General features: G+C 35.9%; 1 protein-coding gene across 1 annotated transcript in view; it reads right to left on the reverse strand.

Moving 5' to 3' along the window:
• Positions 1-26,034, reverse strand: part of LOC119783474 (FRAS1-related extracellular matrix protein 2-like) — a 120,351-nt gene that overhangs the window by 88,650 nt on the left and 5,667 nt on the right. Inside the window, exon 2 of the mRNA XM_038285032.1 lies at positions 19,366-19,455. Coding sequence (XP_038140960.1) covers positions 19,366-19,455 — 90 coding nt within the window. The remainder of the gene's footprint in view (positions 1-19,365; positions 19,456-26,034) is intronic.

A 26,034-nucleotide genomic window follows, 5' to 3' on the forward strand; every position in this document is an offset into this window, starting at 1 on the left:
TGTCGATTCATCTTGTAGTGGTGCGTCAAATGCAACGTAGATTCCCATCCAATTAGATTGAATTTGGTATTGATGACGTGAGAAATAATAACGTTAACTCCATTGATGATTCAAAACTAAAGTAACGAGCCAATTTTTTTAAATGTAAGGAGTAGAAAGTACAGATATTTGTGTAAAAATGTAAGGAGTAGAAGTAAAAAGTCGCCATAAAAATATGTAGTAACGTAAAGTAAAAATATCAGAAAAATCTACTTGAGTACAGTAACGAAGTATTTGTACTTCGTTACTGTACTTCCCATCTCTGGCCACTTTATGAAAACAGAATTCAGTTTTTTACATTTACTCTGTGTCCTGCACATATTAATTCAAAAAACTGAAACTTAACAGGAAAAAGAAGGATTCTCAGCATATCACTTGCAATCACATAGCATACACAACAGTAGGAAATCTACCTGAAAGCAACAGTCTTAACAAAATATTCTTGTTCAAGGTTCATCTCAAATTCCCCTAAAAAGCCCCTTTGGAGTGTGTTCATTTTACATGTAGGTAGTACAAACACAAAAGGCGGATTCATCACTTTGTGATAAAAGGGTCTTATGAAGTCTGTTGTCACTTGTGTATTCATAAGCTTGTGCTGTAGTGACATCATCTCACATTTTGCTGGACTGTTTGAACTGTTTATGTCAGGGATTGCAGGAAGCACTGCTTTAACTGCAGCTCCACATTGAAAATACATTAACATATGAGGCATCATGTCTATACCAAATAGTTAAACGTAACTATGTCAAAAGTTTCCTAAAAATGTCTTGCAAATCAATGCACCAGTCAGTTCTCTCCGTCTTTCCTATTGATGTTAGCGTGGTTGTGTTGGAGAGTCCTCCGTTCACCAAATGAAACAACCTCACAGCACACTTGTGCCATTTCTGTGCACTACATCTATATTGTGGATGTTTCTGTGTTGTATCTGTCTTTTCCACTATACTGTGTATGAGTTAGAGACACCCACAGCATCTGGTAACAAAGGAAGATGCCACTATCTCCTTTGATGTTTTCTCTTTGTGAAAACAGTTGAGAAAGGCATATATGTACTATGTTGATGCACAGTTTGCTAAGACAGGATTATTTCAGATGTAATAGGGGGAAAGTTCGATTTTCAAAAGAGTATTGCTCAAATTCGGTACCTTGCTGAAGTCTTCAAACCCCTCAAAATTTGTTGCACCTTTTAATTTATGCTAGACCCACATTTGAGTGAAACCAAAATTCATAAGACTTATTAAAGCCTCACCTCTTATCCAATTACTCTCTGATGCTCTGTGCCCTGTGCACGCCATGGCCAATCATCATCTAGGAATTTGGTTTAAAAGACTGTGATCCGCCAATGGCTTTCTGTTTCATCGAGCTGCAAACCTGCACCCAAATCTCTACCATTATCCATTCCACCACCAGTATCAGGCCCCAAGGGGGAACATGTGCCTATCGACAGATCCGTTTAAAAGCTAATCTAAACAATAAATATTAAGGTGCTAGGAAACATGAAAGAATCTCTTAAAATTGGTGAAAAGTAGATACTGTAGCTATCAATTCTGTTTGTTTACCTGAGGTTAATAGAAATTTAAATGTTTTGTGTACTCAACCAATAGTCTGGTATATAAGTCGACTTTGGTACCATTTTGTGGGTCAAATGCTGAAAAGTTTTGGAACCTCTGCTTTTAAAGGAAAAGTCTGGTCATATTCAGAATTCAAACTTTTGAAATTACTTTAAATACTAAATTATTACATACTGTAATGGTACTTTTACAAGCTAAAGAAAAGATAAATGTTTTTGAGAGTAAATTCATTTGAATGTGCTTTACCAGAGACATCCATGTTTGTCAAAGAATACTACTGCCACCTGCCGGTTTGTGACTGTATTGGCTGTTGAGCAAGTCCCAGTGCTGTATCTGGTGTTTGTCACAACACGCTATTATCCGAGTCATCTTTAAAACATTCTTCTTTGAAATGTTGGCTACATATTACGAGTTTTTTCTCTGGCCAGAAGTTCGATGGCAAATCCTCCCTCTTCAAGTTGGCAATCCAACGAAAAACCCGTCCTTGGAGGATCATGAATGGGAAAGGGGAAATAACAAATTTTTTTTTTTTCACTTTTACCCGATGTATTACAACATCCAACTGCCATGCACTTGGGCATTGTCAGTTTAGCTATAGCTCTCGCAAATTTCAATGATGAAGTCCTCTCGATTAATGCTAAATTAATTAAAACCCCACAAACATGATAATGATCCATTGATCATTCCTTGCTGACCGGATATTTCCTGTTCAAAGTCCAAATAATCTCTCTCAAAACCTGTAAAGTATTGTTAAAATTGATCCTAGCCTGACTGTGCTTCAACTAAATGGTAGTTTTACACATTTTTGACTCTAGAGATGGAATTGAATCTAGGTGGGTCTTTCAAGGTTGAATGTTATTTGAGATTTTGTGTGTTATACTCAGTGGAAAGAGCGTTTTTTTTTTTTTAGAGATGACCTGACCTGTTCTGCCTCTTAAACACTGAGCCGGCCTGTTCACATCTGAACAATCTGCCTCTGGAACCCAGAACCAGCCTGATCCTCTTCTCATCGGTATCCCTGACCGGTCTCCGGACTCCTGGACCTCTGAGCCTACCTATTCTGCTCTGTCTCCCTGACCTAGGTCGGACTCCTGCTTGTTTTCTAGGACTGCAGCATCTGGGACACTCTGGGCAGCGCCAACCACATCCCGTTAGCAGCCCACCGGCTGGATCCTACCTCGTTCTATGGACATGGACTGAACTGTTAAACCAGGCTAGTGACCCATATTTAAAATCATATGAGTCACTCGTCAGATTATCTTGGTCACTAATCTGTGTTTTTCTCCAAACAGAGTTTCCAGTGATGAGCAGTGCCCCGCCCTAGCCGCAGATACCATGGATCCAGCCTGATCAGTATTTAAATAATCTGAGTTGGTAATGGCATGTCGCTATTAAAACTTTTCTGAGAAATTTGGAAACTTGTCCTGAGGCACTGAGGGGAATTTGTCAACAGATCAGGTTTACATTACATTTCCATGAGCAATCTTAAAGTACTGTATTGAAAGCTCGTATTATTAAGAAACATTACATGATACATTCACTTATACTGTTGAAATGTCCTAATTAAATTGAATCCCAACAGTCTTGACATTCTCAACGTTTGATTCGCATATATTTTTTGTTTTTATCTTTTATATACTGCATTTGATCATTCAGTCCACATGACTTGAATCACAGCTAATAACTTCAAACAGAATCTATGGCTGAACCTGGTGGCTTTTTTCCTGTTTATGTAAAAGATCAAACTATATGCACTTTTACAGATAAATACGGTGAATATCACATGTACCGCACCCCAGGCATGCACTCATCTGACCAGGACATAATAGTGGTTTCTGAAAGAATACTGCATCGTTCCTAGCCTACATCCAATCACTACTGGACATGACTTTGCTGCATAGGCACCTTAAGACACCCTGGACATGAAAACCATAAGAAAGTGACATCTGAGGCAGAGAATCCTTCACTCCTTTGAAGTTCCTGTGATACACTTAATAACCAAGGGTTTCTTGCACTGATGTCTACAAAGACAGCCGTTTATGACCTTAGGCATAGCTCAGAGGGAAGCCCTTAGGGATGCAAAGCAGTGACTTCCTTTTGGTACTTCAGCATATCTGTACGTCTATATTTTGTCTATCCAGAAGTAACTGCATACTAATTATGCACGCCCCAACAGTGTCAGATGAATGAAGACACCTATAAAAGTGTGTGCTCTCCTACAGTAGTGCTCATCACAGAGGCATGCATATCTCTCCTAGCGTCTCCCATTGGATTCACTATATTATTTAACAGAAGGATGAGTTTAATGCAGCCTGGAACACTTACTGGAACCACTGAGACTACAAAAAAATCATACAGAAAGCTGATGCTATATCCCTCCAACATCTCACCAGAAGCTTTGAAAAAAGTTATTTCCACATCTATCACATTTATAAAGTTACTTTTACAGTAAGGGTTTTTATAAAAAGATTTCAGGTGTTAACAATAAGGCAAGTCCTAAAGAAGCTGCTGACAACTGTGCATGTTTACCCTTTAATTTGAGCAGGCGAATGCAAATATAGCATTATTTTAGATTACAATGATTATATGATTGAAGTGTGAATTAATAGAGAGTGAGAACTTCAGCAATTCCCATTCTATTGGAATTTCTATTATATGCAATGTCCAAGTATGAGTTTATTCAAGAAAAGATACAGACTGATGATTTTCAATAAATACAAGGATGAAAGCCTAGGGTGAGAAGGTGAGCGAATATAATGAGCGATCTTGTTTATGGATGTGAATATAAATTCTGCTCTATGGGTTACTGTGTATGGAGGTATGAATGTTGGTATTTATATAGGAGGTGTATTAAAGAATAGGAACTGACAGATCTGTAATGCATTATGGAAATAGTATGAGATCCCTTTTGCCACAATTAAAGATGTACTATTTTTGTTTTTTTTTCCTAGATACAGCAATCAGCATAATTGCAACAGTAATTGTTGAATATTGGAAAAGGTGTAAAATGAAGTATCCTATCCCTACATCATATATATGTATGTATACAAACACAGAGGTCTTCTAATTATCTATATACATACATAGACATCTTCTAATTGTCTGTCTGTCTGTCTGTCTGTCTGTCTGTCTGTCTGTCTGTCTGTCTGTCTGTCTGTCTGTCTGTCTGTCTATCTATCTATCTATCTATCTATCTATCTATCCATCCATCCATCCATATTAACAAGGTGTAAGTTGTCTATGCAATCCACCTGACATTTACTCAAGATTTGATTTCTTTTTCTTTAACATGAATTACTAGCCTTACGGGGACAACCAGTTTATGACTCCAATAAGTTGCTCAGAGAGTCTAGGTTGTTTTAGAAGTAACATTCAGCTTCCTTTATTTGTTAACTTTGAGCTGTCTCATCTTTCTCTTTACAAACTCTACAGATTCTAAACCTTTTTGGTTTTTCTTGTGAATGACTACTGCTGATTTGTTTTGATTGATTTTGGATAGCTATCAACACCTGAAAACTGTCAAATCAGCATTTTCCCTATGGTTCTGTAGATATTAAAAATAATTTAGTATAATTTAATTTCAATATTTATTTCATGCAATAATTCTCTTTATAACCTGAGTTAGGATAAAGCGTGGAATTCTCTTTATAGAAACTGTACTTTCCCTTTTCATTAGCATTAAGCCATTCCCTATCAAATACCTGAAATAAATGTTTAAATATATCACTCTGTTTGAATTGAACACCTTTATTGTGATTATAACTCTTGATTAAATCGCTGAACTGGAAATGAATGAAATACAACTTTGTTTTTAATAAGGTCCTTTTAGCATGATGTATGTAGATGGGTAAATAATACATTTTTGTTGTGAGAATTCCTAAAATAAGGGTCTTTGGTGACTTTAAGTGTTTAAAAATATCAAACAACAGTTGTCAGAAAATCTCAGTGGTATAGTAGATAATTTATGCATTGAAAAAATCCAACCACGACCCCCAAAGTCTGATGCTCTCATCTCAAGGTTCTCCTGAAATGCTAATAATTACGAGGAATATAACAGAATGTGTCATAATCCTACCAGAGTGAGATCTATTTACTGTTTGAGAGACAGCCGCAGCAAGCAGCAGCATGTAAATGCAAAATCAAACAGCTGATGACTGAAACACCATCAATGCTTATCCTAAGGCATAAAAAACCCACAGTGTAGTGGGAATTTAGCTCAACAAGATGGGAACACTAAATAATAAGACTTCATCTTAGTGAGCTTATGGCTAGGCAGGCAAGAATAGCACTGATAACGAAAACATACAACAAACACAGATGGCAAGCATTTTTAAAGAGTAGAAATGAATAAATCACAATGAGCAAAGATCTAAGACAGAAAGTGTAAAAAGAAACAGAGGTGAGAGTAATGGTGAAGAAAATAAAGAGAAGAGTGCTGAGCTCTGGGAGCAGAGAGTGACAGTAAACTCCTGAATTCAGACAGATAAAGAGAATTTTCTCCTATAGCCAGGGGACATGTTCGTCTGGACTAAATCCTGACGTATTACCTTTCAGTTCCACTCAGATCAGTACACAGCCATTTAAAACAAAAAAAAAAGAGGTCAGCAGATTAACCTGTCCCATTTGTAACCATGGTGAGAGTTGAACTGTCCCTTGAATTAATTAATCTATATAATTAATTAATCTATATCTGAGCATAATTTTATTAGTTCTTCAGTATTAAAAAAAAAAGATCTGCATGTCGCTCATATTAAACAAAAATCTCATATACTCTCCTTGTTCCTTGTTTTTAAAGACCATGTTTAATCTGTGTGGACTTAAACATGTCAAATTTATTCAAAGTAAAGGTTTAAAATGGTTTTTGTTTTGTTTTGTTCAAAATTAGGTGTGTTGTAAATAAAGTAGATTAAAAACTCAAGGTAGGTTTATTGTAAATAAAACTTGCAATGACTCATGGGAAACGGAGGATTATTTGCTGGAGGATCATTTACTGGAGCAAACATGCCAGCAGTGTCAGTTATAGTTGAGTACTTAATTCTATCCTTAATTCACTAAAGAATGCTAATACACATCTTTAAAAAAATTTTTTATGACTTTTATGAGACAATTTTTATGCTTTTCACATTTTCTTTGTCAAACTGCTTGTCTGACGTCATCATCGGACAAGCTCAGAGCAGTGAAAAAATATGATTAAACCATGTTTCTCTGCATTTTTGTTGCTTCTTTCTTTAGGTTATGCACTATATATCAGAATGTTAACACGATGTATAAAAATATAAAACTCAAAAAGACTAGACTTATGTTTAAATCCAAAGCCTAAGAAGTAAGCTCCCAGAAGTAGCTTAGGATCCCATTTGCTTTATGACAAGTAATAAGACAGAAACGATTTTAATGCATTATTTACCTTTAACGTATTATAGTTAAGTATGCTTACTATTTTTTGATGAGGGAGAAATAATTCAAATCTTATTTGAATGATTATATTTTAATTTCGTTATTACCTCCAACTCCATGCTTAAACAAAACAAAACAAAAAATACTTTACAACTCACCTTTCAGAACCGAATAAGCATTTTTAACATCTGAGCCCAAAAGATAAAGAAATCACTTTTTTTACGGAGTGAGATCATCCTCATAAACATTCTTGATAGGTGTGAATTAAAATCTGTATGCACATAAAAAATGTCACTTTTATTTAACAGAAGAGGCTGGGGTGGGGGCTAATAAATGGGCAAACATTTTTATCTTGAGTCTGCCAATGCTTTTAAGATGGGGGGAAAAGGCCCTTTGAAGGAATGAGAAAATATTCACAGCGATAACAGATCTACAATCCGTCACATAGCAGGCACCAACAAAGCATGATAAGGAAGAAGTGTCCTTGCAAATGATGTGGTGATAATTAGTCCTCTAACACTTGCAAAGTCATGCACAGAGATTTTTGCTACTATTAAGGCTGAATAAAAAAAATGCAATGTGAATTTTGTTCAGTATAACATGAATACAATGCAGGTCTAGAGAAAGCAGTTAGAGTTTCAGTTGGAAATATAAATCTAGATAAAATGGTGTTACATAGGAGAACAGAGGGTGTTGCTGCTGTGATAAAATTCTATTGAAACAATCAAGTTGTTTGTTAAGGAGGTGTGAATTAAAAAAAGTAACCAGCTTTTCTATTTTACACAGTCTAAGTTTTTTTGTTTTTGATTTAAAAAGAGTTAAAGCTAAAACTTGCATTGCTTTCCATTAAATTCAGTTCTATATATTAATTGTTTAGTGCCAAAATTTTAGTCACCCAGTCCACCATGTTCCTATGTGTACAGGGGATCAGGTCTTGATCATCTGAGTTTGAAAACAGCCACCTGGCTGCCTCTTCAGGATGCAAACAGCTCTCTAACCTTTAAGCCATGATTTTCCAAAGCAGCTTTAATGGTACGAATTTTTTGAGGAATGTTCTTTTTTTCAAATATTTTCCAATACAACAACATCCTTCCTTTCATTAGCCTATCCTTGTAGTCTTGAGCCCTATTTACACTACACTTTTGAAACCATGCAGAGAATGGTCCGAGCATGGTAACTGAGATAACTGTTGAATGTAAATGAAATGCAACTGAACTGAACTGTTCCAGACACAACCGATCCACACTAAATCTAGAACTACTTCAACACTAGGGCTCGGCATGGTTCAGTTGTGGCTCGGTTCTCTGATAACAAAGAGCGCATATGCAGACAGCCTCAACCCCTATTTATAGTGCGCTAATTCATTTTGCGGATTTTCCGCCAATTCCGGCTTTGTAATTCACAGATCGCTTCTCATGTTCACAACACAAACTTCTTCTCAGCCTATTAACAATAAATGGCATCAAAGGAGTGTGTTGCCATCGGGAATGATGCATGTACCTAGGCTCTCAATGAAATTTGGGCAGAGGACGCCATAAGGCACATATGTTCCTGAATGTTATGGGCAGCGCCATTTTTGTTTGTGTAATTCCCGCATCGAGAGCTGTAGTATCATGGACCGCCATTAGGAGGCAAGAAACAGTGCTAGCGTGATGTGTAAATGGTCATAAGAACCAAGCTCGGCATGGTTAACTGATCCAAGCTCGGTCCGAACTCGGCACGGATCTGTTTCAGAGGGGTAGTGTAAATGGGGCAATATACACTCACCGGCCACTTTATTAGGTACACCTGTCCAACTGCTCTTAACACTTAATTTCTAAGCAGCCAATCACATGGCGGCAACTCAGTGCATTTAGGCATGTAGACATGGTCAAGACAATCTCCTGCAGTTCAAACCGAGCATCAGTATGGGGAAGAAAGGTGATTTGAGTGACTTTGAACGTGGCATGATTGTTGGTGCCAGAAGGGCTGGTCTGAGTATTTCAGAAACTGCTGATCTACTGGGATTTTCACGCACAACCATCTCTAGGGTTTACAGAGAATGGTCCGAAAAAGAAAAAACATCCAGTGAGCGGCAGTTCTGTGGGCGGAAATGCCTTGTTGATGCCAGAGGTCAGAGGAGAATGGCCAGACTGGTTCGAGCTGATAGAAGGGCAACAGTGACTCAAATAACCACCCGTTACAACCACGGTGGGCAGAAGAGCATCTCTGAACACACAGTACGTCGAACTTTTGAGGCAGATGGGCTACAGCAGCAGAAGACCACACCGGGTGCCACTCCTTTCAGCTAAGAGCAGGAAACTGAGGCTACAATTTGCACAAGCTCATCGAAATTGGACAATAGAAGATTGGAGAAACGTTGCCCGGTCTGATGAGACTCGATTTCTGCTGCGACATTCGGATGGTAGGGTCAGAATTTGGCGTCTACAACATGAAAGCATGGATCCATCCTGCCTTGTATCAACGGTTCAGGCTGGTGGTGGTGGTGTCATGGTGTGGGGAATATTTTCTTGGCACTCTTTGGGCCCCTTGGTACCAATTGAGCATCGTTGCAATGCCACAGCCTACCAGAGTATTGTTGCTGACCATGTCCATCCCTTTATGACCACAATGTACCCAACTTCTGATGGCTACTTTCAGCAGGATAATGCCCCATGTCATAAAACTGGAATCATCTCAGACTGGTTTCTTGAACATGACAATGAGTTCACTGTACTCAAATGGCCTCCACAGTCACCAGATCTCAATCCAATAGAGCATCTTTGGGATGTGGTGAAACGGGAGATTCGCATCATGGATGTGCAGCCGACAAATCTGTGGCAACTGTGTGATGCCATCATGTCAATATGGACCAAACTCCCTGAGGAATGCTTCCAGCACCTTGTTGAATCTATGCCACGAAGAATTGAGGCAGTTCTGAAGGCAATAGGGGTCCAACCCGTTACTAGCATGGGGTACCTAATAAAGTGGCCGGTGAGTGTATACTCATATGATATCCATCTTTTACTTTATTGGGGACTGGTTTGCGGGAACAGCCGTCTCAGCAGAGATCCTCAGACCTCCCTCTCCCCAGATACCTCCTCCAGCTCTTTTTGAGAAAGCATGAGGGGTTCCGACACAAAACATTTTTCCCCCCTTCCTCTAAGGAGTGTCTGGCCACCCTGAGTAGGAAAGTTATTTATGTCGCTTGTATCTAGGATCTTTTGGTCATGGCTCAGATTTCATGACCATTCTGAGGTTAGTGGAGGAATGTAGACCATCAATCCATCCATCCATCCATCCATCCATCCATCCATCCATCCATCCATACATCCATCCATCCATCCATCCATCCATCCATCCATCCATCCATCCATCCATCCATCCATCCATCCATCCATCCATCCATCCATCCATCCATCCATCCATCCATCCATTTTCTGACACTTTTTTTATCCCAAGTCGCGAGGGGTGCTGGTGCCTATCTTCAGCTGTCTATGGGCGAGACAGCTGAAGACACTGAGACAAACAGGACAAACAACCATTCACACACACACTCACACCTAAGGAGAATTTAGAGAAGCCAATTAACCTAACAGTCATGTTTCTGGACTGTGGGAGGAAGCCGGAGTACCCGGAGAGAACCCAAGCATGCTCACGGAGAGCAAACTCCATACAGAAAGACTCAGGGCCAGCAATTGAACCAGTAGACCACCCAGTAAAACAAAAACCTTTATATCTTGCTCACTCATCACCACAACATATCTGTGCATCGTCCTCATTAAACCCTGCCGCCACAGCGATCTACTACTCTCTTCTTGAGAACCAAAGAGAGGCAGTAAGATACGGTCATCTGAAAAAAGCAGGGAATGAATTGCTGACACCCTACTGCCCTTGGCTGTGTCTAGAAATCCTGTAAATGAAAGTTATGAACAGAACAGTTCAGCTTGGATGGAGTCCAATGTACACCATGATAAGGTTTCTTTAATGCCCAATATGCTAAGAAAAGCATACTGGAATCACTAACTATGTCCTTTTCTTTGTCTTGTTATTTTTTTTTTCTAAACTAGTCTTAACAATACAGTGTTTTCTGCAGAGAGCCATTATCTTTGTTGTGGATTTCATTTTTGTTTTCTTTGTATTGACATATAACCAAAATTCAAAGAAAAAATAAAGATTCAGATTTGGCAACATCAACAAATAAAACCAGATGTTCAAATTCCTGTACAGGCCTTTTTTCATCAGAGCTGATTAAATAAATGTGCTGTTACTGTTAGTTTTAGGTATTCCTTGAAGGTATTTACAGCAGCATTCTGATCAGAGTTTGCAGTCTCAATCATTGATAATATCAAACAACCTTTTAGTTTTTGTTTTTTTGGTTATTTCTCAGTTAAATATGATATAATACAAGACCACTTTTCCTTTGCCCCAAGCTGCTTTACAAAAACAAATAAAAAGAAAATCGAATTTATAAGCTACCTGGAAACACAATGACCAAACAACCACTGAAGCAAAAAAACACTTAGCTTAAATTTCCCTCAATTCATGGTGATTTCCACCACTTTTACTTGTGTTTTTTTTAATCCCAAAGTGAAACAATTCGCAGATATCCTAGCTGCTCTCCACCTGTTTGAGATTGCTTTTCCTGTCACTTCTTGCCTTTATTAGGGCCACATAATTACCGCCGGCTCCCTCAGAGCTTTGCCCTGGTTCATACGCCCTGGGCTCTCATTACCTACAGTGTTGCCTGGGCTCTTAAATATCAAAAACCTTTTTGTGCTCAAGGCACTGACTGCTGCTTAGCCTGGAGCAGCCCCTCCGTGCTTATGCTGTGTGTGTGGGATCATCTGCGTAAGCATAAAAACACACAAATGCATCAATGGACTAATCTTGCTCATAACAGGAACTTTATTACACATTCATTTTAAGCATCATGCTTGCCCCATCTAAAATGATGTGCTGTGATTTACAAGTATTGTATAAGAAATGGTTTAAGTATTAAAAACATTATTTCTTCTGCCAATTTAAATGCATAATAAATTTGCTTAAACTCTCGAAGCTAATACAGAGGACAATGATGTCAGTAAAGACAGAAATGTATGGTCTTGGACAAGTTCTGCTTTAAAGACTTTCAGATCTAGCCAAAAACATTACGTGAAGCAGAGTAAAACAATATAACATACTATAACGGCTAACTTGGACTATCAGTTACAACCTGTCCATATGGAGTTTTAAGCATATTTCTTTAGGAGGATATCTAAAAAATAGTGGAAGAAAGCTTCTATTTAGAAGAATAAAACTGAATAAAAGGCTGTGAATTGGGTCAGAATTATGTTAAAAACATGAAGTCTGTATCTGAATCTATGCTCTAAAAGATTGCCTTTTAATGTTTGAAACTGCTACCAGACATATCAGCCTCTAAATTAAACACCTATTATCAGTCGTTACAAATGAATGTGATTGTGGTGAACTGAAAACTCTAAAAAAAAGTTGCTTATGGATGCAGTATTGACTTTTAATTTTGTGCTCAGTGGCACATGGTTCTATAGTCCAGAGATTCACTAAGAAAGTCTGTTGCTAAAAGGTTTGGCATCGATTGATCTTTGAGTGCAAAGCTTCTTGCACAGCACCAGCATATAAAGCTCCATCTGTTTGTGTCACCATATACACGTAAGCAGAGCTGGGATACATAGCTCATGTGTTGTTGTAACTTCACATTTAGAGCTTGGAATTTATTCAAGCAAACATGTGAAACTTTAAATTCTGCTGAATTTATTAATGCCAACAACCTCACACAAAAGAAAGGCCTTCAAATGTATGCTTTGTTTTTTTGTTTTTTATTAAGCAGAGAAACCTTGATGAATCTGTATTATTAGTGTCTTAAAACTCAAAAATGACAACTTCATATCATAAAAATTGAAGTATTACAATGGAAAATCATGAACACATCCTAAACTGATCTATATTTTCAGACATTACAGACAGAAATGTTAGGGTAGTGAAAAAAATATGAAAAAATTTTCTTTGTAGTGACTTTTTGTGAAAAGAAAAAAAGTAATACATTGTTTTAAGAAGGGAAATTATTTGAGAAGTCATCACGTGTTAGTTCATGTCAGTATAATTTAAACTGATATTTGAAGGGCTTAGAGGTCTGTTAGGGAACATTAGTAACAAACAGCTTCCTGAAAAACAAGGAGGAAAGCAGACGGGTAAAGTTATGAGACGTTTTAGCAGGATAAGTTTATGTAAAAGTATGCCAAGCTTTGAACAGCTTAAAGCAACTTTTTATTTTTTCATTTGAAAATGGAAAGAGTTCAGCAAACTTCTTGACCTACCGTCATTCTTCTCCACCTAAACTGACTGGTTTGCTTTATAAAGAAAATGGCCTAAGGTACTTCTGGGGACCAGAAGAGATCAGGGGCTTAGGTTGCAGTTTATGTTGACAGAATCACTACAGTCCTGTCAATAGTCTGTCTGCAAGCCTTTATGGAAGAGCTGCAAGATGACAGCCAATCTTTTTTTTTCTCTTAAGAATACCATTAAAAGTCATTTTTTAAAGTTTGCCAGTAGTTATGTAGACAATACAAGAACATGATGAGATAAGAGGAGACATAAACTTTTTGTCTTCCATTTAAAACACTTGATCTTTTTGGAACTAATGCCAAACATCATCCTTTTAAACCATTTCCACACTGAAACATGGTGGTGGAAGCATTTATATTGTGGATCTGTAGTGACACAGAAGTTGTTAAGTAGGAGTAATAAGATGGATAGAACTAAATATAGGAAAGAAAAAATGTAGGAGGCTGTACAAGATTTGGAATTAGTGCAGAGATTCACATTTCAACAGGGAACTGACCCAAAACAAACAGCCAAGCTACAGCAGAAAAGTTTGTGGATTTGAAATCTTTGAATGGAAGTAATAAAAAAAAACTAGCAAGGCTTTCAGTTGTAAAAAGAACAGGAAATAATGTTTTAAGAGTGTCTTTGATTTGAATTTGGGTTTCCAAATTATTTAGATACATAGGTGCCCTATTTTTCAATAAGTATTTTACCTATATTTCTTAAATTAACTAAAAAAATACTGAATTTTTTTCTTCATATACAAGTTTAAGTTGTTCCACTTGATTCTAAAATCAAAAGTAAGTGAATAAACTAGTTTTGTTTATTGAACATTTACACCAAAAATAAAACATGAAATAGGTTGTGTGGTTTCAGACAAGCATCATTTTGTGTGAAAGGGCAAAAATGTCTCGCCGAATTAAAGCTGTGATGACCTCTAATTTATGTAATTAGCATCTTAATGTAAGAACGGCCAGGTCAAGATTGAGAGACTAGATCCAATTTAAAATCTGTGGTACGACATTGGTCCTCATGCAACAACATTTTTTATATTCTTGTCGTAAATTTCTCATAGGTTTTCTCTTACCATGGGCTCGTAGGAACGTGTCACATCAGATTTAATGCTCTTTACTTCCGAAAATTATTGTAAATGATCCTCGTAAACGTTGGTGATGATTCTCAGTCATCCAGCTCATAGTCATTCCAAAAGAAGTTTCAAAACAAACCACTGGTCTGTGGAGATTTCCCCTATCTGGCATAATTTAGAAAGTAATTATGTCAATTTACATTTCTCTAGAATGTGCGCTCACTTATATACAGGTGAAAATTCCACGCTTGTTATCTATAAAAAAGCATCGAAAACAAAGAAGAAAGACGTCATTGTTTTGGAGATCGAGGTTCTACTGACTGAGAACTGAGCAGCAGAATCAAAAGAGCAGTAACAGCTAAGCAGTGGCGAATAAATCACAAGAGCTTTAAATAATGCTTTTAAAATGTTACAGTTGAAAAAAATAAAAACATATATTTTATAAAAATAATAATTAATTATAATAATTAATTGATTAGATTATGTGATCTGAAAACAGTCAATGAAAACTACTGATGAAGGGCTAGAGGTGCAACATATAATGTAAATGCTTAATATCAGTTTGCCATCAACCAACACGACAACATTCTGCAAAATCTCCTTTCAATGCACACATGCACATGTAAACTGTACAACACATCTTCAGATCACATCTGTCATCCCTTCACCTTACTCTCCATCTCTCTCGTACAAAACATTAACATAAAACGGCTAAACTCTAATTTGACAAATTCAGACAGACACAAACATTTCCCATTTAATGTTATGACAAAGACAATGAACTGCCATGGAGTGAAATGAATGCATGGCTTACGGTGTTACTGAACTTTCTATCTAGTTTCTGTTCCAGATTTTATTTCATTAGCAGCTTGATCTTACATAGAGCTCAATGGCTGTTCTTATTTTTATGAAATCAGAACAAATTAAACCTGTGTCTCCTGGATTCCGACATGTAAGCTGCAGGTGTAGTAACAGATAAATCTGTCATCAGCGAATAAAAATGGAATAAAAAACTGCAGAGTTGCATAATCAATAATGATAAATTGGACAATTGCTTCTAAGTAAAACAAATGTAGACATTTAGGGAAAAACTAGGTTTGGATAACAGGTGACTGATTGGGAAAGACTCCCAGTCCAGTCTGGGGTGCTCTTAAATTTTGTTCGTATCTGAGAGAAGGTTAAAAATAGGAGAAAAAAAAATGGTGAGTACAACATTTTATCCTAAATCACTAATACAAACAATTTAAGAATGATTTGTTAATACGAATGTTTCTTACATGAAGAGCAATCTGTCTCACTGTTGGTCAATCACAGAAGACCTCATTTAAAAAATAAAAATAGTTTGTTGCTGTAGCATGGAAGAATATTAGGGCAGTTCTTTTATGAGGTGGTTTATGGTTCAGCCTGTAACTTCTACTATTGTTGATCCAGACAAAAGAGGGTTGAAGCTTTGAGGTGATCAAAAATAAAACAATCGACAGAGGGAGCTTACTTTACTACTTGCTTTATCATTGATATTTATTTTTAATATTTTATATTATATTTAATCAAATATTTTGTAAAAGCTCAAATGTAATATATTGCTTTATTTATCAAAAAAAAATGTTTTCTCTAACTACAAAGAGCCACAAAGATTAACATGGTAAAAAAAAAGAGTTGTTTGCATCATTGCTTAATTCAAATTTGAATTTCTTGTTTTTCTAAATGTTTTCACTTTCCACTTAAGTTGTTTATGCTTTTACCAAGCAATTTTGTAACTCCACATTTTTATTCACTTGTGATTTTCTCTTGATGTTTAAAGGTTTGTACTGTATTCATGCAGTTTGCTGATGTGGAACAAAAGCATACACCTCTAACTGTCTCCCTGAATAACGACTTTTAACATGAAAAATGGGTTATTAAAGAAAGACGATGTCTTCCTGAGAAGATGCACACAGCAGGGATGCATATTCAATAAAATATGCTGATTGTTAAAGCTTCATGTCATTTGCAAAACTGCAAAGTACATATGACAGTGTTTACCTGAATGGAATAAATTTGATTCTGTCTCTACTGCTTTGAAAACAAAGCAGTTGGGTATATACTTTAGGGTGAGAATTGTTTAATAGTTTACTTTTCACATTTTTAATACTGAAAAAGGCAAAACTTCTGCTGGCTGCAATGTTATAATCTAGATATTGTGTGTCCTATATCTTAAAATGTGACCAAATATAAACAACTTTATACAAAAAAAAACATTCTGAAAATTTTTCTTGGCATATCCAATAGCAAAATGTTTAAAACATTCCGACTGTCTCTTTAATTGAGTAAATTGTAAAAGAATAGAGAGAAAGAAAGTTGCAAAGATTGGCATAGTATCTGATCAGTTCACTGCTAGGTTTTTGCAATTTAATTATATTACTTAATTAAATACTTATTTAATTAATTGAACTTTATTGATCTCACATTGGAGAAATTTACCTCTGCATTTAACCCATCCCCTTGGGGAGCAGTGGGCTGCCATCGTGGGCCACCCAGGGAGCAGTGTGGGGTTAAGGGTCCTGCTCAGAGAGCCAGAGCTGCAGTATGTGGGAGTGGGGCTCAAACTCGCAACCTCAGGATTCCAAGCACTATGCTCCCTAACCACAAGGCCCCCAATCCACTGTAAAGGTAAGAGAGGATTCGTTCTTTTAGATGCTCCTCTTTTGCAAGTTGTCGTGGTCAGTATATAATGCAGCCACCATGGGGGGACATAATATGCAAACCATAAATGCAGTGAGGAGACTTCTGAATATGTCAGAGCTAATACTATGTGTCAATGCTTTGACTGGCAGATCATTTTATGTGTAAATTCAAAGCAAATCTAGCAAAAAAAAAAAAAAAAAAAAAAAATTATGCTTCACTGATCAGTTTTGAAAACCTAAGGGAAATAATATACAAATATTTGTTTTTCTATCCGCAGGAATAGAAATGCTTGGCAGCTGACTTGAAAATCCATCACAACAATAAAATAGAGAATGTAGAATTGTCTGAGAATGATCATAGTCTCTGAAAATTACAATTTCAAAAGAGAATGTCTTAAATAGATGCAATGAAGTTAGGTGCAGCTTTGAGGATTATATGAGAATTCAATGCACAAGGACTATTTCTTCTCTCGCCCAAGGCAGTCTTGCTATATTTTTAACAAAATTTACAGATTTTGCTCATAGAGCTTTCTTAAAATAATGTCAACATAAAAAAAGAGTAGTGACTTCCAAACTGTCTTTGTGCAAAGTTGCTTATGTGAAAAGAGCATTACTGCAAGCAAAATCATCCTTTTCTCCAAGGATACAGGTATTTCCATTTTTTATTACACTGATAAACAATAAGTTGTAAAAGAGTTTTAAAATACAAGACAAAAGAGCAACCAAACCAACAAGCAAATTTGACAAATTATTGAAATCCATTTAAAAGCTAACAAATATTTAAGAGTTAAGTAAAATTATCAACAAAAAACAAACAAAGAAAATGAAACAATAACAGGATTAATGTGTAAAAGAAATCCAGTGGTCCCATTCTTGTTGCTTACTTACAATATTTGCTTAGGCATTCTTCAAGAAGGCGTTTTCCATAGACTAAGATAAGTTTGCTGTTTTGTGTTGAAGATGGCTTCACAGAGGGATTGTAAAATTTTGAAAAGATATCGGCTAATGTAAACCTCGTTGCTAATAATCCTCTAAAATTTTACGATAGGAACAAAATTTATTGCACTTATTTAATACGTATTGCACTTGCATTGAAGATAAGTCTAAAAACAAAACTGTCATTCTTTTTTCATCCCTAGCTATTCCATAGGGAGGAAAATGTCAGTTACTAATGTGATGAAATCTGCTATGAATTACTAATTCATAGCTGATTTCATAGCAGGTTAGTTCTTTATTCTGCATTTTCTATTTATCATTGGTTATTACGACCTTAAATTGAAACAAAAAGGACATTTGGAGTACTGTGATATGGAGTCTACCACATTATATTTGCTGATGACTTACAATTTTATATTTGACCATAGCCCTTTACAGTGAGTATTTCTGGATGAATAAGTCAAAATTAACTCAATGTAGAAAAATAATGCAAGGTTAAAATCAGTTCTTGGTTTAGTGACATGGGGCTAAGGATCAATGAGCAAGAAAAGAACATAGGTGTCATCACATATTCTGTCCTGAATTTTAACAACCGAGTAAAATACATCAATAATTCATCCTACCGAGACCATAAAAGCCTTGCTAGAAAATTGTGTTTCTTTTGAAACAGGACACTTAAAACCGGAGCTTCCTTTTAATAAGTATATACTGATATGTGTGTCTAAACAACACATTGGGTCACATTACAGTACACCCTATATTAAATCACGGAAACTGTCCCCCCATTATCAAAGCTCGCTTTAAAATGTGTGAATGGTCTACACAGCACTTATTGCAACGGAGCCTAAATACTATTAATCTGACCAGTTGCTGTTCAGGTATGAATCATTTGGGCCTGTTGGGTCAGAGGGCTTGTTACTCTGTATTCCCAGAATGAGGAAATGAGTGGAGGCAGCATTAAGATTCTGTGTTCCTAACCACCAACTGAATTTATGCTTTTTTTGAAGTTTTTCTTTGCTTTAACTTTATAACATAATTAAAATTTCTTATCTCAGCTGTTTATTTTTTCCAGTCTGTGCAACTTTGTTCTTTCTCTGAAGCATTTAAATGACCCTGTTTATGAAAACTGGTGTGATAAGTTAACTTTTTCCTTTCTACCTAAATCCTTAAATAACATGTTAACTTTATGTCAATTTACTTTTTAATATATATTTTAAAAGATATTTCTTTTTTTTTATTTAACAAATTCATCCTTTTTCGACATTAGCTGCTTATTAAACAGACTGACTTAATTATGGACATTGGAGTGACTTAAAGTAGCCGATACTTGGAAAATGAAAAAATAAAAAAATCTTACTGTTGTCCTCTACGAAGAAGTGAAAGACATCAGAAGTAGCATTTTCACCACTCTGCAGCACATAGCAGATGTTCAGATCGTCGATGTCGGCTGGAAAGAAAACAAAGTAGAGGTTGTTTTTAAACCAGTTATCTAAATGAGATCTTTTAAAACTGAAATATCCTTAAAAGCAAGATCAGAAAAACTAATTGTGAGATTAAATCTAACCAAAGAGGAGATAATAAACATAAAGAAAGCAAAAACATTGCACATCAGTATAAATGAATCCCAGTTAGGGTCAGTGTAATCTAACATTTCATGGTCAAGTCAATGTTAGGTGAGGCATGATGAAAATGTAAAATGATGGTTAAAGTCTAAACTGCACACGGAAGATATTTGTCTTTGAGAAGGAATCTATAAAAAATATATTTAAGAAAGAATTAGCATTTTGTGATTAATGAACTTTCATGGGTTGTTTCATGCTGACTGCAGAAATGGCCTCAAACACCCGTTTGAAGTTGCATTGCAGCCCTTTGGCTTGTTCAAACACTTCCTCCCTTCAAATAAGTGTTCAGAGACGCAAGCTGTCCTGCTTTAGTGTTGGCTATACTAACAGCAGGTCTCTAGTATCACACTGATTCAATTACTTATCAGTGCTCAGCATGAACAATTTCCAACCGGAGAAATCATTTTTGAAAGTCATGCATCTGTAATCTGGGGCTATAAGGCATGCAAACCTGAAATCTAAAATGTCTCAAGCTTAAAGAGAAGAAATAAAAGGTTTAAATCCAAAGAGACCAGAAAGCGGTCCATGTCAATTAAAACTCCCAAGCCAAAACCCCACCCCCCCACCCAGCGACATACAAAAAAAAGCAGGTGATGGCGGATCTTTTAATGACAGGCGAGGTAAGAATGTTAAGAACAGGATGGAATGGGGCACCACACATCTGTTTCCTAAACTTTGCAGAATTACAGGGCTGTGGATGCACCTTTTCCCCCAAGAATTTCCCCAAAAACATCTATTTGGGAAGAATGTTCATAAAACTGTAAACCCTTGACTTTTGACTTGGATGTCTGCCAGTTACTGTAGGTGGCCTGGTTTGATTATTTTCTCTATACAGAACCTTCAGAATTTTTGGCCTCTAACAGAATTTCTTTTAATTTTACTTTTTAGATACACTTTATTAATTCAAAACATTAGAAAAAATATCAAGAAACTAGCTGAAATAACTTGGCCTTTATTAAAAACATCAGAAACAGAAAAAAAACAAAAAAAATATTGCCACAAGTAGCTTTTTTTAACAATAAAAAATAATTATCTTTGGTTATGTGGTGGAACACAGATTAGAAAACATACAGCTGTCAGTTCATTTGGATTAGACAAATTATAGGTAATGAGAAACAATAAGGTCAGGTACCTGTTGAAAAATATTTTTTTACTCTTAATGAAGTTTAACTGGTAAAAATAAAGGTTACACACATAAACTGAAAGAATAAACATTTAACTTTTTGCAAAGGAGGAACACCTTAGCAAATATTATGAATATAAAATGACAATAAAATGAACCCAGAAAAGCACTCAGAGAGCACAGACCTCTGCCAAGCAGCAAATTTTGCCCAATATTGTGCCTTACACCTATAACTAAAACTCACACATGATCATGCTACTTCCTGTCTATCAGAAGGTTTGTGATCCACCTGCAGGTGAAGTCAGCAGATTCAGCTGATAGAAAAGTCGGGCAAGTAAAAGGGTTGCATTGAACCCAATAGGTAACCCTTTGAAAACATATTGGTTTAACAGTAATTCATATAATTTCTAGGGTAAATTGTAATTTAAGTAGAGCCTGACTGAACACAGACAGGCCACCGAATGATCTCAAAAAGCAACACATCATATCCCAAGCAAAATAAATTCAAGGCCCAGTCATTGGTAAGTATCAGCCTGGAATATCCTTACAAAGTCCTTTCTAAGGCTTAAAGATTCTAGCAAACCAGGATCATGCAGCCAGTCAATATTCAAATCACATCAGCAATTTCACCTTTTAAAGTTTCTATATAATGGTTTTTTAAGCATTCCAACATCAACTATAGGCACATGTAAGATGACTATTACCTGTATCACCATAGATTATTCATTTGTTATGTTTTGGTGCTATTTTTCCAACCTGGAAGAACCATACTTGCCTTCACTGTACTGTAACACTGCCTCTCTCAGTGTGGGTGCCGACATAGCTCTATAGCCACTGCAGCATAATATCATGCTACTCCTAGTAGATATGAACTCAAAAATTATATTTTGAATGATATAGGTGCTTTATTATTAAAGAAACAATGAAAAAAACAAGTTGCAGAGAAATGATCAAATTCACAAATAGGGATGCAGGAAATATCGGCCATTTTGAAGCTCATCGGTCTTAGCCAAATCAGTAAATTTGTGGTTTTCTTTCATGTAGCTGCTGCTTTTTTAAGGGGTGTAGATCAGTTATGTAGTATTTGGTTATGTGACAGTGATTGTGGTGCAGTTTGGAATTATGTGTTTAACTGAAGCAGAGAAGGAATCTAAGCGCTGTGTTTACTTTTTAATAGTGACCAAAAAGTTGAGAAATATATGATATCAGTAAATGTCAGTTTTCTTCAATGTAATATTAACATTAGGTACCAATATTAGCCCAGATTTTCATATCATTGCTTACCTACACAGAACCTAAATCTGATTAAGATGCTTTTGGGAGGTTGAAACACTTTTTCATGATAAACTCATCAACTAATTTAGAAAATAAATAATATTTAATTGGACTCTAAAACATGCCAGAGTAAAAAAAAAAAAATAAATACATTTATTATTGAGCCAAGTCAGAAATAATTAGCTATAGTTTTAATTTGACCTGTTTTAAGCACCTTATGCTATCTGATAATCATTGGCTAAGTAAGAAAAAATAGTCATGATTGATCAGTTTGCAAAAATAATAATTGGATGCAAACCAGCTTGAGAGACCCTAAGCCAGCTGTTCAAAGGAAAATAAAAGGAGGAAATATTTAATATTTAAAGGGATACATACATAAATATAATTTAAGAAACTGTTCAGTAATTATTTTCACAGTTCTGTTTACTTTAAGAGAATGTTTAACAGCACTGGTTTAAACCAGATGACCTTACAAATCTAAAGTTAACAGTGCAAACAGGGGGCAGGCTCTTCATTCAATATTTAAACGGAATGTCTCTTGGGGAGTGCCCTGGAAAAGGACGAGTAAATAAAGAGCAAAGGATTGTCTCTTTCACCTGACTGCCTCTTTTGACAAGCCTGTTTGGTCTCTCTCACTCATTCTTTCACGGCCCTTCCCTCATTCCTTATTTCTCTAATGTCACTTACATCCCCTCACCCGCTTCCCCAGCCGGCTCCTCTGCACTCTCCTTCCCCTCCTCAGTATTTTTTTTGCTTTTTTCTCTCTGCACTCTCGTCTTATCTGGGCTCTTCATTGTTTGGAAGACTGAAGCCACACAATATTTGTAAAGAGCGTCCGTCACCTTAAAGGTTTCTTTTTTTGCTGTTAGATTTCAGCTTAAATCATTGCTTATACAGAGCAGGTGAATATCTGTAAATGTTGGCTTAATTGCCAAGGCGTGATGATTGCATTGCTTCAAACAGCAATCAGTGGTATTGTTATATGAGTGCATGTGTCAGTACTTATCCAGACTCAAATTTGTAGTTTTTAGCCTATTTAATAATATTTCAAAGGTTTTCTATCAACTTTTATGCTAAATAATACTAAACTTTATTTCCACACTTTAACATACTTTTGCCGATTATGCAGGGAAAAAATCATGTGTTATGATAGAAATGTGGAGGTGTACAATTTTTCTGTGCAATTTTCTAAAACTCATACAATTAGAATAAATTGCTTTAAAGTGACCCGACCCAGTTATGCTACCAGATTTCACCGCAGCTAAAATACCACCCTGTCACTTCCAGCTCTGCACTGACCTTTTCACACTATTCTCTACCTCTGCCCTGCTTCATTTAACAGACCTCAGAAGGGTACATCAACCGGAAGACCCAGAAAACAGTAAATTATTAATCCGCAGTGTCTAAAGAAATATCACAAACTAACTTTGGTCCGCTAATTACAATTTGATGAGGCAGGCACATCTAAATCAGACCCATAAATTAACTACTAAAAATCCCAAGCTGGCACTTGTCACATGTATGAATAATTTTAACCGCATAAATTAAAATCTTTTGGAAGCAGAAAGTGAGAAAATAATAAGACTTACTGAATTACAAAGGGATTTGAATGTGTCACTTTTTTCATGTTACACCTATGAATAATTATTAGATTAATAAAATACAGTGAAAGCAAGTTCCCTTTGCAAAAATAATAAGACAGCTGAGCTCCCAGAAAAGGTTGGCATCGGTTTGAAATGTTCTTAACTAATATTTATGAAAAAGTACTAGTTGTAAATATTAGGTTTCAGCCACTGCCTACAGTACTACTGGGCACTGTCGTTCAGCTTCCAGAAACCTGACTAATACGCTTTTATCTCAATTAAAAATAAGAAAATTTTTATGTTTTTGAAGCTGTATGATCGTGAAAAACATGGACAACCATGCCGTGATGCCCTGACTAACTAACCAAAGCTTTATGCACACCAACTGTTAATTTAATAAGATGAACAACAAAAATGAAACAAACTATGCACATTAAGGGCCTGATCCTTAAATGTTTTGCTTATATAAAAGCATTTGTAAACTTGGTAGTGTGACCTGATCTGATCTGTTAAAACTATGCAAATTTAATTGCGTGTCTAAAATGACCAGAACTGCAGATACAATTTTTTGTGTGTTCTTCTTCTTGAATATTTTATTTAGTTTATTTATATAGCACCAATTCACAACAGGTCATATCAAGGCACTTTAAATAAACAATTCAGCCAGATCATACAGTCAAACTGATTCAAAGTTTTCTATCTAAAGAAAACCAGCTGACTGCATTGACTCATTGAGTCGACAGCAATCCCACAGTGGAGAGGAAAAACTCCCTTTTAACAGGAAGAAACCTCCAATAAAACCAGACTAAGTGCGAGCAGCCATCTGCTGAGGCCGACTGGGGTTCAAGGATTATTAAGAACATATGCTGATAGTAATTCCTTACCACCCGGCACTTGACTTTTTTTTTTTATCCGAAAGAAATTGTGGGTACAGCCCGTGTTTCTAAGTACATTAAACTAAACATTACCAGCCACCAGAGAACTAGAAACAATTATGAAGCCTGTAAAGTGACATTGGGGGGTGGTAAAAATGTTTTTCCTCTCTGAACGCCTGATGGTAAGCATCCCTATCTATCAGCTTAAGATGATTGATATTTTATCTTTTAACTTGAACATTTATTATTTTCTCCTTTTTTGATTATTGTTACTTTTCACTTTAAGATACCATATATTGTTCTGTATAAATAAGAATAATTAGTAGTATTAGAACTTTTTTCAATTATGATTTATTGTTATTAATTTTTACATGCAACTCCATCGCTTTGAACTACAAATAGACATTAGCTGGACAATATTTTAATGAAAGATTCTCTTTTGTTATATTTAACACTTCTGTAACATTTGCCCTCATTGTGGTTTTTTTATACTTTAAATGTAGGAAGAAAAAGCAATATCTGCTTCAAGAATCTGCCTTAAAAATTCAGCAGCAGGTATTAGGGATTGGTTAGACTGATGTTTAAATAATCAGTATTTGCATCAGCCTTAAAAAAACCTTCATCAATCTACTTTGACCTTAATCCCTCTTTTATGCCCCGCCCCCAAAAATTAATAGTAGCAGACATAATTTCCTCATTTGAATTGGCCATTTTGTTCAATGGTTTTACATACACTCTTTTTAGATCGGCTGCAACATGCCCTCTAATTGCACTTTTTATTTATTTTTTTCCACAAAGCAATATAGCACCTACAGTAGAGCAATAACCACAGAAAAATGATGATGGTGTTGATTTAAAGATTTTTGCAAAGAGAATAAAAAATAAAATAAAATGAGAGACATTGGTAGCAATGTTATAGACGGAGATAAGTAGAATATCTAAAAATGGATTTCAAGTAAGAGAAGCAACACTTTCACAGTTTTTTCACTCCAAAAAGTTTCAAAAGTCTACAACTACTGTATATCTGATAATACAGTCATCTGAATTAATGATAAATAAACAAATACTTTTTGAGGCACACAAAAATATAAATAGTAGTGATAATTCATAGAAATCCACCAAAGCTACTTCTAATTGTTTTTCTCTAAAACATTATTCAATTAAATGTTACAGCTACTGTAGTTACTGCCCATGTCTAGGTAATAGTAAATATGCTATAAATAATAGTGTGTTTCTATGGAACCTGGTATTTTGGCTTAAACCTTTAGAAAAAGGAAAATATCATGTCAGTCCATTCCTAGTGACAACAATGATGGTGTATATAATTAGTTGAGATAAATAAGTATACAGCCGGTTTAACACAAGGTGTCCAAAACCTGCTAATATGCTCCATATGTGAACAATTTTGCTCTCTGCAGGGGCTCCGAATAAATACCATATGAAAATAAGCAGTGTTTGGAAATATAAAGGGGACCATTTTTGTATGTTTTCTTTTGTCAATGCAACATCTGCAAAGAGGGCAACAAACAAATACCAATAATTGCACAA

The sequence above is a fragment of the Cyprinodon tularosa genome, unplaced genomic scaffold (genome assembly GCF_016077235.1).
Source record: "Cyprinodon tularosa strain WSP-4 unplaced genomic scaffold, ASM1607723v1 ctg205, whole genome shotgun sequence".
Taxonomy (NCBI): Eukaryota; Metazoa; Chordata; class Actinopteri; order Cyprinodontiformes; family Cyprinodontidae; genus Cyprinodon; species Cyprinodon tularosa.